The sequence below is a fragment of the Macaca mulatta genome, chromosome 15 (assembly GCF_049350105.2).
Source record: "Macaca mulatta isolate MMU2019108-1 chromosome 15, T2T-MMU8v2.0, whole genome shotgun sequence".
Taxonomy (NCBI): Eukaryota; Metazoa; Chordata; class Mammalia; order Primates; family Cercopithecidae; genus Macaca; species Macaca mulatta.
Window position 1 is genome coordinate 43,678,898 of NC_133420.1, and position 15,174 is coordinate 43,694,071.

Consider the following 15,174-nt stretch of genomic DNA (forward strand, 5'->3'; position numbering starts at 1 on the left):
TTTGTCATTTACAAACACATTTTTATTCTCTGTTATTTACTTACCAGGATTCTAGGACTGAATGAGAAATACAGGCTTCTTTCTATTGGTCATATTCACAGCCAACATTTCCTCTGTGCCAGGTCAGAAAGACAGTGGTCACCTCCGTGAATAATTTCCTTGAGCAAAGCTGCTCTCAGCCTTGACTAAAGCAGCCTTTCCAGGGGCTGGTCTATACCCATGGTCTCTCTTCTCTGGCACACAGAAAGTGAATGGTCAGACTCATCTCTTGAATGGTGAGCCACGTGCTTATTACATTTCTTGTTCTCCAGATCCACTTTATTAAAAAGTGAAATGACAATCAGAACGGTTAAGTGACTTAGCCAAGGTCACACAACTTGGAAGCAGCAGATCAGGAAGAAAATTCCAGGTCTGCTAGGTAGGCCAGTCTTCTGTCCAAGGGCATCCTAGGCCCAGGTCATCTCAGCCATGTGGGGTTGCCAGATGTTTCTGCATCTGGATAGACAGGTCAAGAGCTACGAAGGGGCAGAATAAGCTAGAAATTCCCAGAACTTTGGACCTAGAAGGGCCCTTAAAAATCATCCAGGCCGGTTGTGGTGCCTCACATCTGTAATCCCAGCACTTCGGGAGGCCGAGGCGGGCGGATCACCTGAGGTCAGGAGTTCAAGACCAGCCTGGTTAACATGGCAAAACCCCATCTCTACTAAAAATACAAAAAAAAGTATCCAGGCATAGTGGTGCACACCTGTAGTCCCAGCTACTTAGGAGGCTGAGGCATGGGAATCACTTGAACCCAGGCGACAGAGTTTGCAGTGAGCCAAGATCGTGCCACTGCACTCCAGCCTGGGTGATGGTGCAAGATTCCATCTCAATTAAAAAGAAAAAAAAAAAAAAATCATCCAATCCACCCATTATATAGATGGGCAAACTGAGGACCAGGCAAAGAAAGCAACTTGCCAAAAATTACACAGCTTGAACTGGCAGATCAGGTCCAGAACCCAGGTCCATAGCAATGTCATCATTCAAGTGAGTTTGGACAGCAATCTGCAAAAGCTGCTGTGAGGATGGCAAAGCAATCAATCTACCGGATTTTTTTTTTCCTTAGTGGTCCAGGTCATGCACAAAAAGTACAAGGTGTAGTCTCTGTCCTTAAGGAGTTTACAGTCTAGTTAGAAAAACTGGCATATACACAGGAAAACAAAATCAATACCATAAAACATCAGAACAGGCAACAGCTGTATCAAGAATTTAAAGGAGGCAGAGAGCAGCAGGGTTGGCTGTGTGGGAAGGCTTCCTAAAGAAGGGCTTAAGAAAGCTGGACTTTGAAGCATGAATAGGAGTCCAACAAATGGAAAGGAATAGGTATGTCAGTCCAGGAAAGAGCTTCAACCCATAAAGGGGTTTTGTGGGAGATGAAGCCAAAATCGCAGATGAAGGCTAGGTCTTGGGGGCTGGGGATCCTTCAGATGCCAGGTTAGGGCATTTGGACTTGGGTCGATGAAACAATAGGTCTTCAAACTTGTTTCAGGAGCAGATCACTTGGAAGCCTCTGAGCTCTTCACAGAATTCCACAAGTGGCTGATCACACTTCATTCCAGGACAGTGTTTGTGTCGGGAAACATAACCAGTGTTCTACATCTGTAATATAAAACCACAGCCACAAGCGTGCATGCCTGTGAACAAAGTAAGTCCTCAAGTCAAACAGGATCAATCTTTCTCAAATATTCCTGTCAACAGTTATCTGCCCTTGATCTCTTTCTTCTGTGTCTTCTGTAGCCTGTATACTGGTAGACAACATGTACACGTACCACTGCTTTTCACAAAATATGGGGGAGAAAAACATAAAAAATTGAGAGAATTCTGAAAACATTTTTTCTTTATATTGGAAAAAGGCAGTCTGATAATTTTAGGGGTTCAAGGCAACGCCACATAGAACAGTATTCTCTCTGAGCCTCAGTTTCCCCATCTGGCATGAAGGGGTTGGAAATGGAAACATCTGAGGCCAAGTTTTGGACACATAATTTGCCCTGTCTGGACATCTTCATGCCTCCTGGGCTCTCTGGACAATGAAAGCGATAGGGGTCCAGTCCTTCCATACGTGTCCACAGTTCTAAGCAGCAGAAAGAGTAGCTTTGGTGGGACTAGCTCTGTAACCATCAGCTCCTGCAAAGGCCAGGGGGTCAGCATGAGATGTCAAACAGCATGAGATTTGTGTGCTGGGCCCTGGAGTGAGCACAACACCCCAGTGGCTGACATCACGAGCCCCTTTTGGAGTGCCCCTAGATGCTTCTCTCCTCACCTGGGGCTCCCCATTGGCCATCTTGGGCTCCTGAAGCCTTCCCGACTGCTCAGTCTTGGAGGAACATGAGTACCTTCATCCCTAGGTCACCTGGCCAGGAACGGGCAGCACCCTGTGCCCAGGACGTAGGCTTCTATGAGCTGGCAGGGGCATGGAATTCTCGGAGAGTTCGTGTGTCGTGTCCCCATTGCCTGAGGGAGCTGGGAGGTCACTAGAAGCCGGATGTAGTAGCCGCCAAACACTGCCAGCAGCTGGCGCGCCATTTCCTAGAAGAGGCAGGGAAGCAGATTGAATACCACAGGGGAGCCCCTTGAGGAAAAACGGCTTAGGCACCAGGGGAAGGCGACACTGCTTTCTTGCCCCTGGACCCAGGAGTGATGCTCACTAGGAAGAACCAGGCCAGGTCAGCACCTGGGACTCTCAGAAGATGTCAGCCTGGTCCAGAAGCCCAGCTCTGCAATCCATGGCCTGTGGGGCTCCTGCAGCTTCAGTGTCCTCATTGCCAAGGTGGGTAACTAATTACTGAATGGCAATAATAATACGCACAAAAAAAATACGCAACCTCGAAGCCCTAGAGAAATTACCTAATTTCTAATTATCTAATTTTTTAAGCCTAGTTGGCCGGGCATGGTTGTTCACACCTGTAATCCCAGCACTTTGGGAGGCCAAGGTAAGAAGATCACTTGAGGTCAGGAGTTTGAGACCAGCCTGGGCAACAGAGCAAGACTCTGTCTCTACAAAAATAAAAATAAAATTAAAAATATATTTCAAAAGCATAAAAAGAAAGTAAACCTAGCCAGCCACAAATACATTCTTTTTCCACTTTCAAATGTCTATGAGTCTGTCAAGTACGTGAGATCAAAGTGACTCACTTGAAGAAAATTACTAGTTAAATGTGGAGGTGGGGAGAGGAATATTCCCATTACAGCAGAATTCTTTAATTCATATGAGGTACCTTGTAGATTTGTTTACACAAGTACTCCTAACATATTAAAAGAAACTGCTTACATTTAAATATGACACTGACAGTAAAAGAAAAAAAAGAAAGAAAAACATAAAAAAGGGAAAAAAAGAGATTGATTACCAAAATTAGGTTTATCACAAAAGGACAAGTACTGTATGATTCCACTAATACGAGGCACCTAGAGTAATCAGTTCACAGGGAGAGAAAATAAAATGGTGGTTTCTAGGGGTTGAGGGGAGGGAGGAAGAAGGAAAGGGGAAGTTAGTGTTTAAAGGGCACAGAGCTTCAATTTGGGAAGACGAAAATATTCTGCAGATGGCTGATGGTGATGGTTGCATAACAATGTAAATGTACCTGATGCTGCTGAACCATATACTTAAAATGGTTAAGATGGTAAATTTTATATTATGTATATTTGCCACAATAAAAAAATTTTAAGTAAAAAAGAATTTAAAAATTGCATTTAATGTACTTTTTTTTCTTTTTTAAAGACACAGTACAGCCGGGTACAGTGGCTCATGCCTGTAATCCCAGCATTTTGAGAGGCCAAGGCGGGCAGATCACTTGAGGTCAGGAGTTCGAGACCAGCCTGGTCAACATGGTGAAACCCCATCTCTACTAAAAATACAAAAACAATTTAGCCGGGCATGCTGACACATGCCTGTAATACCAGCTACTTGGGAGGTTGAGGCAGGAGAATCACTTGAACCCAGAAGGCAGAGGTTACAGTGAGCCAAGATCGCACCATTGCACTCCAGCCTGTGCAAAAAGAGCAAAACTCCGTTTCAAAAAAAAAAAGACATAGGATCTTACTATGTTGCTCAGGCTGGTCTTGAACTCCTGGGCTCCTGCCTTGGCCTCCCTACAGTGTTGGGATTACAGGTGTGAGCCACTGTGCTAGGCCTTACTGCACATTCTTATTAACACAGTTGGTCTGTAAAGATCCATTCACTGGTATAGAAAATGGGATCTCAGGGGAAATGCTTAAATTCCTTAAGCATAGTGTTGAAGCTCTTTCACAATACTTGTGTCCACTCTGAACGTAATGAAATAAGGTGTGGGTTACACTAGGTATGTCTGTAGAGTTAGTAATTAAGAATAGGCTTTAAAGTCAAAAAGGCCAAGAGGGAATTTCAACTCAGCCACTCTATGACTAACCCAGAGCAGTCACTTCACATTATTGAGCCCATTTCTTCATTGGTAGAATAAGGAAAATAGTAGCACTAACCCCTGTAAGTTAGAGTGAGGATTAAAGAGACTAATAGAGGCCGGGTGCATTGGCTCACACATGTAATCCCAGCACTTTCGGAGGCCAAGGCAGGTGCATCACCCGAGGTCAAGAGTTCGAGAACAGCCTGGCCAACATGGTAAAATGCCGTGTCTACTAAAAATACAAAAATTAGCCGGCCGTCGTGGCAGACGTCTGTAATCCTAGCTACTCAGGAGGTGGAAGCAATAGGATCGCTTCAATCCGGGGGGTGGAGTTTGCAGTGAGCTGAGACCACACCACTTCACTCTAGCCTGGGCAGAAGAGTGAAACTCCATCTCGGGGAAAAAAAAAAAAAAAAAAAAAGGGAGAGACTAATAGACAGAAAGCATTGAGCCCAGTGCCTAGTGCTCCACAAATGGCATCAATATCTTTCCGTCATTATCACTCAAAAAAGTAGAAACCCCACATGGTTCATAAGATTAGCTTTTGTTTCAAGTTATCCTTTGTGCTAGAAAATATAAAACACTTCAAATAGTTTACCACTCACCAGCTCAGATCGGTCTTCTCGCCAATTTACTCTAAAATCAATAATATAAGAAGCAAAGAACCATAGCAAGAACATTGGCTTACTTAGAATCAGCAGGGCTGGCTTCTGCCCTGGGCTTACTGCACTCTCCCTTTCTGGCAACCTTGGGCAAGTCAGCTGACCTCTTGGAACCTTATTTCACCCATCAAGGAAGAAGGGAAAATAATTCATACCTCAAAGAGTATGCTAATGAATTTTATGCATGAGAAAAATCCGTAAAAATGTAAGAGGTCATTATTACGGTCTTTCCATCTTTTACAGACCCTGGGTTCCTACTGAAATGTGACCATCTGGCACAGGTTGAGACTTGGGCATCGATTATATTTTTCCTAACTAAATTATACGGGCAGCTACTTTAAAAACATGTGCACACACACTTGATACTCATGACAGGAAATTGTATTACTATTAGTTGGAATGAATCTGAGAATAATCATTTAAAAGACCCATATTTAATGGGCTATTGCACAAAAACCCACAGATGCATGTCACAAGAAAGTACATAACCTTATCAATCTCTTCTCTTTAAAAAAAAAAAATCAATAGGATAAAGTGAAGAGGTTAATACATTTATCATTTCTCTCTTTTTTTTTTTTTTTTTTAATATTTTGGCAGGGCACGGCGGCTCACACCTGTGATCCTAACACTTTTGGAGGCCGAAGCGGATGGATCACTTGAGCTCAGGAGTTCAAGACGAGCCTTGGCAACATGGTAAAACCCCATCTCTAAATAAAAATTTAAAAATTTATATAAAAAGATAAAAGATTTTAATAGAGGCCAGGCATGGTGGCTCACACCTCTAATCTCAGCACTTTGTTCAAGTGAGCCACCGCACCACCCTGTCACTTTCTTTTTTAAATAGTGCTACTTGCAGGCTTCCTACTCCCCACCAGTACAAAAAAGAAAGTCTGGGCTGGTTTGGACCTTGAATTCCCAAACCTCTTGGCTAAAAAGATATAAGTGCTCTTCTGAAGTTTCAAATGTCACCTGAGGTCACCATCACTGCTTGTCTCCCCGACAGTGGGTCTGTCCTCATGATGAGAAGAAGGTAGCACAAGCTGCAAACCACATTTTCAGATTTCTGGTCTGCCAGTGCTGAGCCATAGCCAAGAGGCAGCGTGGATGGCAGGACCCAAGGGAACTCTGGGGCGGGAGGAATTGGAATTCAACAGAAATGCAAAGAAGTGGGAGGTCGAGGCAGGTAGATCTCTTGAGCCCAAGAGTTGGAGACCAGCCTGGGCAACATGGCAAAACCCTGACTCTAATAAAAATACAAAAAATTAGCCAGGCATGGTGGCACATGCCTACAGTATCAACTACTCAGGAGGCTGAGGTGGGAGGATTGCTTGAGCCTGGGAAGTTGAGGCCACAGTGAGCAGTGATCACACCACTGCACCCCAGCCTGGGTGACAGGAGTGAGACCCTGTCTCAAAATAAAACGAAACAAAAAAAAATGCAAAGAGGAGTCAACTATCTAACTGCAATTAAAGTAGATGAATGAATGGTTGGATAGATGAATAAATAATTGATTAATTGACTAAGATCCAAATATTTGTCAATATGTTCATGGTTAAGTAAGTTATAATCTATCAACATGCAACTACCCATCCAATGCAACCATCAAAAAGAATATCCAAGATATTAAATAATGCAACAAAAAGTCCCAACAAATATAAAATGCTTAACTATTTTTTTAAATGCTAGGGTGAAGAATGAAAAGATCGAAAACTCTGAGCTAGATTTGTATAGTGTCTACCAACTGAGAGAAGCTATGTCCCGGGGAATCTAGGAAGCCTCCACATATGCAATTCCCCCGAGGGAGGATGGCCCCAACTATCCCCAGTGCCTGTTACCTCCGGCTCGGCCTCAGGAACGAGCTGATGAAGCTCAGTCTGCACGAGTGGCCTCTCGTTAGGACAAGAATTGCCAGGCAGGAGAGGAGCATCCTCCAAGTCCTCAGGCCCCTCCGCTGTTACAGGGCTCACCCCAGTCTCCATGACAACACACAACTGGCTCAGTCTGCTTCTCAGCAAGGACTGCAAAGGAAACAGAGAAGGGGCTCAGGAGTGCCTAAATCAGGTGGTATCTGCGAGGCTGAGTCCCTCCCCAGGCTGCAGACAGAGCAGAGGATGAGGTCTCAGACTCAGACGATGACCTCAGAAAAAGCTGGTCACATGGGTGGTATTACATAATTCCCTACAGATGGTCATTAATAGTTTCTAAATATTTTTCCTTTTATGGTCAGGCACAGTGGCTCACACCTGTAATCCCAGCACTTTGGGAGGCCGAGGCAGGCGGATCACTTGAGGCTAGGAGTTCAAGACCAGCCTGGCCAACATTGTGAAACCTCGTGTCCACTAAAAATACAAAAATTAGCTGGGCGTGGTGGCGCATGCCTGTAGACCCAGCTACTCGGAAGGCTGAGGCATGAGAATTGCTTGAACCTGGGAGGCAGAGGTTGCAGTGAACCAAGATGGTACCATTGCACTCCAGCCTGGGTGACAGAGCAAGACTCCGCCTCAAAACAAACAAATAAACAAATGCCTTTCCTTTCATGCCCTCACTTGCTCAAAACAGCCTGGGATGTGGGTATCTTTATCCATATGTTGCAAATGAATAAACTGAGACTCAAAGCCCTGCCTGAGGCCACATAGGAACTAATGAGCCAGATTCAGGGCTAAGTTACAACTCTGACTTCAAGACCCACTGCAGCCGGGGCTCAGAAAAGGCTGATCCTAGAGAAGGAGTCCAGGCTTCAGCGACAGGAGGCCTGGCCTCCAAACCTGGGCATCACCAGCCAGCTCCATGACCACAGGCCGGTAATAGGTCATCCTGGAGACTGTTTCCTCCTCTGCAGAAGCAGAGCAAGATCCCTCTGGTTTTCTTAATAAATGGTAGAAAGGCACTGTGAACAAGTAAAAGTTGCCTCAATGCACGATACTTTGGGATCCACCAAAATTTATTATTAGTATTATAATTATAAAGAAATATATGGCTGGGCGCGGTAGCTCACACCTGTAATCCCAGCACTTTGGGAGGCCAAGGCAGATGGATTACCCGACGTCAATTCAAGACCAGCCTGGCCAACATGGTGAAACCCCGTCTCTACTAAAAATACAAGAAATTAGCCAGGTGTGATGGCAGGCACCTGTAATTCCAGCTACTCAGGAGGCTGAGGCAGGAGAATCGCTTGAACCCAGGGGGCGAAGGTTGCAGCGAGCCGAGATCGTTCTACTGCACTCCAGCCTGGGCAACTGAGTGAAACTCTGTCTCAGAAACGAAAAAAAAAAAAAAAAAAAGAAAAGAAATATATGCTCACCATAGGAAATGTGGAAGAAGCAATGAGTTAAAAAGAAGCAGAAAAGCAGCCATAATTCCCTAGGCAAAAACAAGCACTGATTGCTCGTAGGTATTCTTCCAAGTAACTTTTTCTTAGACATTTTCCCACCCTTAAGATAATGCAATCGATACAACTTGGCCTCCTGGCTTTTGCTTTGTTTTGCTTTTTCACTGAAGATATCTTACCTCTTGGCTAGTCTTCATTTCTTGAACATGATCAGACAAAAACTGCACACAGTTCTCCAGGTCGAAGTAGACAAACCAAAGCTGTAGGGAGAAGCAGCAGTGACCACTGTGGCTCAAAGCCAGCCCAACCCTGAATTCCCCCTCCCTGAGACAGTCCTATTTAGCCTGCTGTCTGGCAGGAACGTGCCATTTGGCTCCCTCCCAGAGTTCCACACCACGACCACATCTCACTTGCATGGTCGGTAGAAAAATGGCTTTGTGTGCAGGTTTAGAAAAGGTCAAACCCTAGGCCAGATGCAGTGGCTCACACCTGTAATCCCAGCACTGTGGGAGGCCGAGGCAGGCAGATCACTTGAGGCCAGGAGTTCAAGACCAGCCTGGCCAACATGGTGAAATCGCTATCTCTACTAAAAATACAAAAAAATAGCTGGTGTGGTGGTGGACGCCTGTAATCCCAGCTACTCAGGAGCCTGAGGCACAAGAATCGCTTGAACCCAGGAGGTGGAGGTTGCAGTAAGCCAAGATTGTACCACTGCACTCCATCCTGGGTGACAGAGCAAGACTCTGTCTCAAGAAAAAGGAAAGGGAAAGGGAAAGGGAAAGAGAAAGGAAAGGAAAAGAGAAAAAGTTAAACCCTGTTTAAAATGGCTGTGGCTCCATTTCCCACAAGCTGCCGAGCATCCCAGACAGACTCTGAACCCTCCTGGACATCACCTGTCCACCTGAGGCCACCTTCATCCTCAATGGGCGGGGCGTGAACATGCAAATGAGTGAAACCCTTCAGAGCTGACACCTGCAGCCCACAACCAGGTCTGAGGTAATCAACCTGGGTGCTTGTGGGGAGAGAAGCAGGGTGAGAAGTCCGTACCCCATCTGTGCCTCCCCTTCCACCCCAGGGGCCAGCCAGGCTAAACTTAACCAGACCGAAATCCTCCACGTTCATGTTACAACATCCTGTCAAGACCACAGCTGCTGCACATCCTAATTGAAATTCTCAGAGAAACTGGTGGCCCTTGTCCCAAACTCCCATCCACTGGCCACCTTCTCTGGTTCCCAGACCTCCTTCCTCTTAATGACTGACCCATGAGGCCCAAAGTCACAGCCTTCTTGCCAACTACTCTCCCAATGTCTTACCCACAAGGGAGGATTTCTCAAATGATTCCTTTAAAGCTTTTTACTATGAAAATTTCCAAGCATATACGGAAGTAGATGACAGCAACCCATCCTCCTGCTGCAACTGTTTGGTCACCTCATGACCACTCTTGTTTCATCTTCATCCTCACTTTGTACCCATCCCCAACACCCCCACCTCCACTGCACCCCCCAGGGAATCTGAAGGACAGAAGGACATCCCAGATAGTGTATCACCTTATCCCAAGACACTATTTTGAAACCGAAAGAATCCAGTTGTCTAAAAAGATGTGTCCTTTTTTTTTTTTTTTTTTTTTGAGACAGGGTCTCACTCTGGCAGCCAGGCTGGAGTGCAGTGGTGGGATCACAGTTCACTGCAGCCTTGACCTCCCGTGCTCAGGTGATCCTCCCACCTCAGCCTCCCAAGTGGCTGGGACTATAGGCATGCGACACTATGCCCAGTTAGTTTTTGTACTCTTTGTAGAAACAGTTTGCCATGTTGCCCAGGCTTGTGTTGACTCTTAGATTCAAGCAATCCACCTGCCTCAGCGTCTCAAAGTGCTAGGATTACAGGTATGAGCCACTGTGCCCAGATGATGTGTCCATTCTTTTTTTTTTTTTTTTTTTTTGGGACAGAGTCTCGCTCTGTTGCCCAGGCTGGAGTGTGGAGTGTAGTGGCACGATCTCGGCTCACTGCAACCTCCACCTCCTGGGTTCAAGTGATTCTCCTGCCTCAGCCTCCAAAGTAGCTGGGACTACAGGTGCATGCTGCCATGCCCTGCTAATTATTTTGTATTTTTAGTAGAGACAGGGTTTCACCATGTTGCCCAGGCTGGTTTCAAACTCCTGAGTTCAGGCAATCCACCCGCCTCAGCCTCCCAAAGTGCTGGGATTACAGACGTGAGCCACCGCGCCCAGCCCATTCTTTAGTCATCTATCCATCCACGCATTCATCTAACACATGCCAAGTCACTCTGCATACCAATGGATAAAGGAGATTGGAAGATAAACGAGGCTAAAAAGGACCCCCACATTCCAGGAGCTCCCAGTCTACAATGTCACACTTGAACTGCCGAGAATCTTGTGATGCCATCTGCTTCACTCCAATGTTAGGCAAGATCATCTTATATCTACACCATCTCGGGTGTGATAGGTTCCACAAACATAGGGACCTGCATGTGTTCTCTGCTGCAGCCTCAATCCCTGGGACAGTGCCTGGTACATAATAGGCTCTCAATAAACATTCATGGAGTAACTGAGGCAGGTGCGTGAGGAGCCTCTTCCCAGGTCCCCCGTGCACACCTACCCCTGGGCTCCCACCAGGCAAGGGGCAAAGACTGGTGAGAATGCAGATGTGGTGCCGAGGAGGTTTTGCGATTCCACTGGGTAGATCAGGCATGGATGGAGGAACAGGAGAGTTCAGCCAGGATCAGGAGATCTGCCCTAACTGTGTTCCGACCCACCCTGCGACTCCATACTAGTCACTTTGAGATCTCCCCACAACCTTTGGGGCAAAGAGAATGACCAAGCCAGGCAGACAAGGCCTTCAGCATCTGACCTGCCTCTCCGGCCTCATCTCTCCCCGCTGTGTCACTCTGGTGTAGCCCCAGCCATGGTCAGCTCCATGCAGCCCTTCAAAGGGACCCTGTGTACCTTGCCTCTCAGCCTTGTCGGGGGCTGTCCCTTTGCTATAAGGCCAGAGAGGCTACTGTGGACTATCTCACTGTATGCCTGTCATCCTCTGCCAGGACAGGGACCTTGTATGGGCCCCTCAATGTCGTCAGTGTCCAACCGAAGGCACAGCACATAGGAGGCTCCGTCTGTCTGCTGAATAAATGCCAGGTGAGCAGCAAGGTTTGGCCGCTATCTGCGCTTCCCTTCCAGCCCTGCCACGTGGAGGTTCCAGGCCACTGGTTACAAAACAGAGAAGGTGTCTTGAGGAAGAAATACCAGGGCAGGGAGGAAGGAAAGGGCTGCCGACAGCCATCTCATTAGCAGACTACTGCAGACACTGTGCAGGTTGGGAGAACATGAGGCCACTGCTCTCCATTAGCCCAGCGTAAAACTGGGCCATCAGGAAGAGGTCACTATGAGACACAGCACCTGAATCACACTCTGGCATCCTTCCACCGTGTCTGTCACCCCCAGCAGCACCCGATGTCTCAGGAGGGCTCCATTGGCAGCTGCCAGCCTCAGGTCCGTATTGGTGTTGGCCTGTAAGACAAATGCCAGGCCCATCACCAGACCTCCACACTACTGGGGAACTCCCGGGCTCTGGGCAGTAGAAACACACCATCCCACCCCTAGATGCCAAGGGACAATCCCCACCCTCAGGACTGTCCCATTTCCTCCCCTACTAAATGGGCTGGGGTGGAGGCAGGTGCAGTGACTCATGCCTGTGATCCCAGTGCTTTGAGAGACTAAGGCAGGAGAATTTCTTGATAACAGGGGTTTGAGGCCAGCCTGGACAATGTAGCGTGATGCCGTCTCTATAAAAAATTGTTTAAAAATTAACTAGGTGGGGCCAGGCGCAGTGGTTCACGCCTGTAATCCCAGCACTTTGGGAGGCCGAGGCAGGTGGATCACAAGGTCAGCAGTTCGAGACCAGCCTGGCCAACATGGTGAAACCCCGTCTCTACTAATAATACAAAAATGAGCTGGGCGTGGTGATGCACGCCTGAAGTCCCAGCTATTCGGGAGGCTGAGGCAGCAGAATTGCTTGAACCCAGGAGGCGGAGGTACAGTGAGCAGAGATCATGCCACTGCACTCCAGCCTGGGCAACAGAGCGAGACTCCATCTCAAAAAAAAAAAAAAAATTTGCTAGGTGCGGTAGCATCCACCTGTAGTCCCAATTACTTGGGAGAGTGAGGCGAGAGGATCACTTGAGCCCAGGAGTGTGAGGTTATAGTAAGCTATGATTGTGCCACTGCACTCCAGCCTAGGTGACAGAGTGAGACTCTATCTCTTAAAAATAAGGAAAGAAAAATAAAATGAGATGGGGGACAGTTGGAACAGTAAATCCAATAGTGTCAGATGGCCCTGGCATAAAGCTCAGCTCTGCTGCTTCCTGGCTATATGACCCTGGACAAGGCATGTCCCTTCCCTGAACCTTATTTTCTTCAGTTGTAGAATAAAAGAATGTCTCAGCCTCCTAGGAATGGAGTGAGACTTCACTGAGATTGTGTGTGATGTACTTAACCTAGGGCCTGGGACTCTGTCAAGGTGCATAAGATATTTGCGGAAGATGGGAGATGAGATGGGTTTGATCTGTTTGAGCTGACACATTAAATCTGTTGTGTAAGTGAAGCACTCGCTCCATGTAGAAAGCACCTACTTTAAAGTATCTAACACGGCGCCTGGTCCTCAGGAGGGTCTCTGGGAATCAGCTTCCTGCTCTCCCACCCAAACCAACGGATGCCACACGTTCAGCTGGAAAAGTGGATGCTAAACAGGTGTGGGAGAAGAGAAGGGACAAGGGGACCTCAAATGCTGGTTTGGGGAAGTGAGCACAAGAGGACTTTCAGACGCAGTTAGAAGAGAGCCTGATCAAGAATAATAGTTCTCAAAAGGGGCAGCACCCTGTAAGGGAGATTCTGGAAATGCAAGAAGGACGCTTTGGTTGTCACAGGGATTGGATGGACAATGCCGGCAGTTAGTGGAGGAGGGCCAGGCGTACTAAACCCATGCCTTCCACTGAAAGACATGTCCTATTAGAAACCATTCTGCACGTTCAAGACTGTCCCCTGGGCTGCCTGGACTCCAAATGTCCCACTGAGCATATATACAGATAAAAAAAATCTACTTAGAATTATCTGGTTGGCAAACATAACTCCAGTTTACATTTATACCTAAAGTGATTTTTTTGGAGGGGAAACCTAGTCTCATTCTGTCACCCAGGTTGGAGTGCAGTGGTACGATCACAGCTCACTGCAGCCTTGACCTCCTGGGCTCAGATCTTCCTGCCTCAGCCTCCCAAGCAGCTGGGACCACACATGCATGCCACCACACTCAGCTAATTTTTAAAATTTTTGTAGAGATGGGGTCTCACTATGTTGCCCAGGCTGGTCTCAAACTCCTAGGTTCAAGCAATTCTCCCAACTCAGTCTCCCAAAGTGCTGGGATTACAGACATGAACCACCATGCCCAGCCACTTAAAGTGATTATTTGCATGAGTTTAATATACACTGAGTTTTCCAGGAATGCCTCTACTATGAAAATTGAGGAATAATTAGATTTTGTTTTGCCTAGATCTGTAGTAAGGAGATTTGGATGTGGATTTGGATTTGATGTGGATTTCTTCCTTTTAGAAATTCACATCACCAACAGTTCAATTCCTAACTCTATCTCTCACTGCCCATATAACCTTGGGCAAATTACTAAACATCTCTCTGTCTCCATCTTCATACCCCTAAATGGAGATAATAATGCCTTTACCTCAGAGGGGTATAAAAAGGATGAAATGAGTTAATCCATGTAGAATAATTGAAAGAATTGAACACTTAACACATATCAGCTGATAATTTCACAGTGAGGATGACAGTGGATTTAAATCATCATGTTTTTACTGTGCCATATTAGCCACAAATAAATATTTGTAGGAACTTGGAACTTCTCATGTGTCCTAGCAATGTGCTATACTCTACAAGGCCGGGACTTGCCTGCCTTTACAAACCTTCCAATCTTTTTTTAATTTTATTTTATTTATTTTTGTTATTTTATTTATTTTTTATTTTTCTGAGGCAGGGTCTCGCTCTGTCACCCAGGCTGGAGTACAATGGCGCCATCACAACTCACTGCAGCCTTGAACTCCTAGGCTCAAGCGATCCTCCCGCCTCAGCCTTCTAGGACTATGGGCATGTACCACCACACCCCGCTGATTTCATTTTTTGTAGAGACAGAGTCTCACAATGTTGCCTAGCCTGGTCTCAAACTCCTGGGCCCAAGTGATCCTCCCACCTCAGCCTCCCAAAGTACTGGGATTGTAAGTGTGAGCCACAATGCCCGGCCCAAACCTTCCAATCCTGAGGAAGGCTAACAGTACACCAAAGGGAAAACAAGACAGTTATGCAAGACATTGAGGCTCTCAAGGACACCAAGTAACAACACAGGGAGGATGCTAACAGTAAGAGTGACAATGGCCAGGAAGAGGGGATCTGCATAGTCCTGAGTGACAAGGGATCCGGGGAGGAGGAGGTCCTGGAGCTGAGACCCAAAAGAAGACCCGAGAAGGGCTGTGTGGCCATGGACTGACTACTTAACCTTACTGAACTCCCATTTCCTCACTGGCAAACAGAGTTAATAACAGTTAATACTTACAAAGCATTTACTTTACACCAGGTACTATTATAAACACTTTGTGTGTCTAAGTCATGTAATTCTCACAATAATCCTATGAGGGAGCTAAAATTATTATCTCATTTTCTAGATGAGGAAACTGAGGCCCTGATAGATTAAATAA

At 46.4% G+C, this 15,174-nt stretch overlaps 1 protein-coding gene across 13 annotated transcripts in view; it reads right to left on the minus strand.

The window, feature by feature from the left end:
• TMEM268 (transmembrane protein 268) overlaps window positions 1–15,174 on the minus strand; it is a 35,041-nt gene continuing 19,867 nt past the window's right edge. For 4 of the 13 annotated variants that reach the window (XM_001099823.5, XM_015116984.3, XM_077965147.1 and 1 more), the window contains exons 6-9: window positions 11,819–11,929; window positions 8,585–8,665; window positions 6,913–7,095; window positions 1–2,565 (exon numbers count right to left, since the gene is read on the minus strand). In XM_001099823.5, coding sequence (XP_001099823.1) covers window positions 2,386–2,565; window positions 6,913–7,095; window positions 8,585–8,665; window positions 11,819–11,929 — 555 coding nt within the window. In that variant the 3' untranslated portion in view covers window positions 1–2,385. 13 annotated transcript variants of the gene reach the window in all.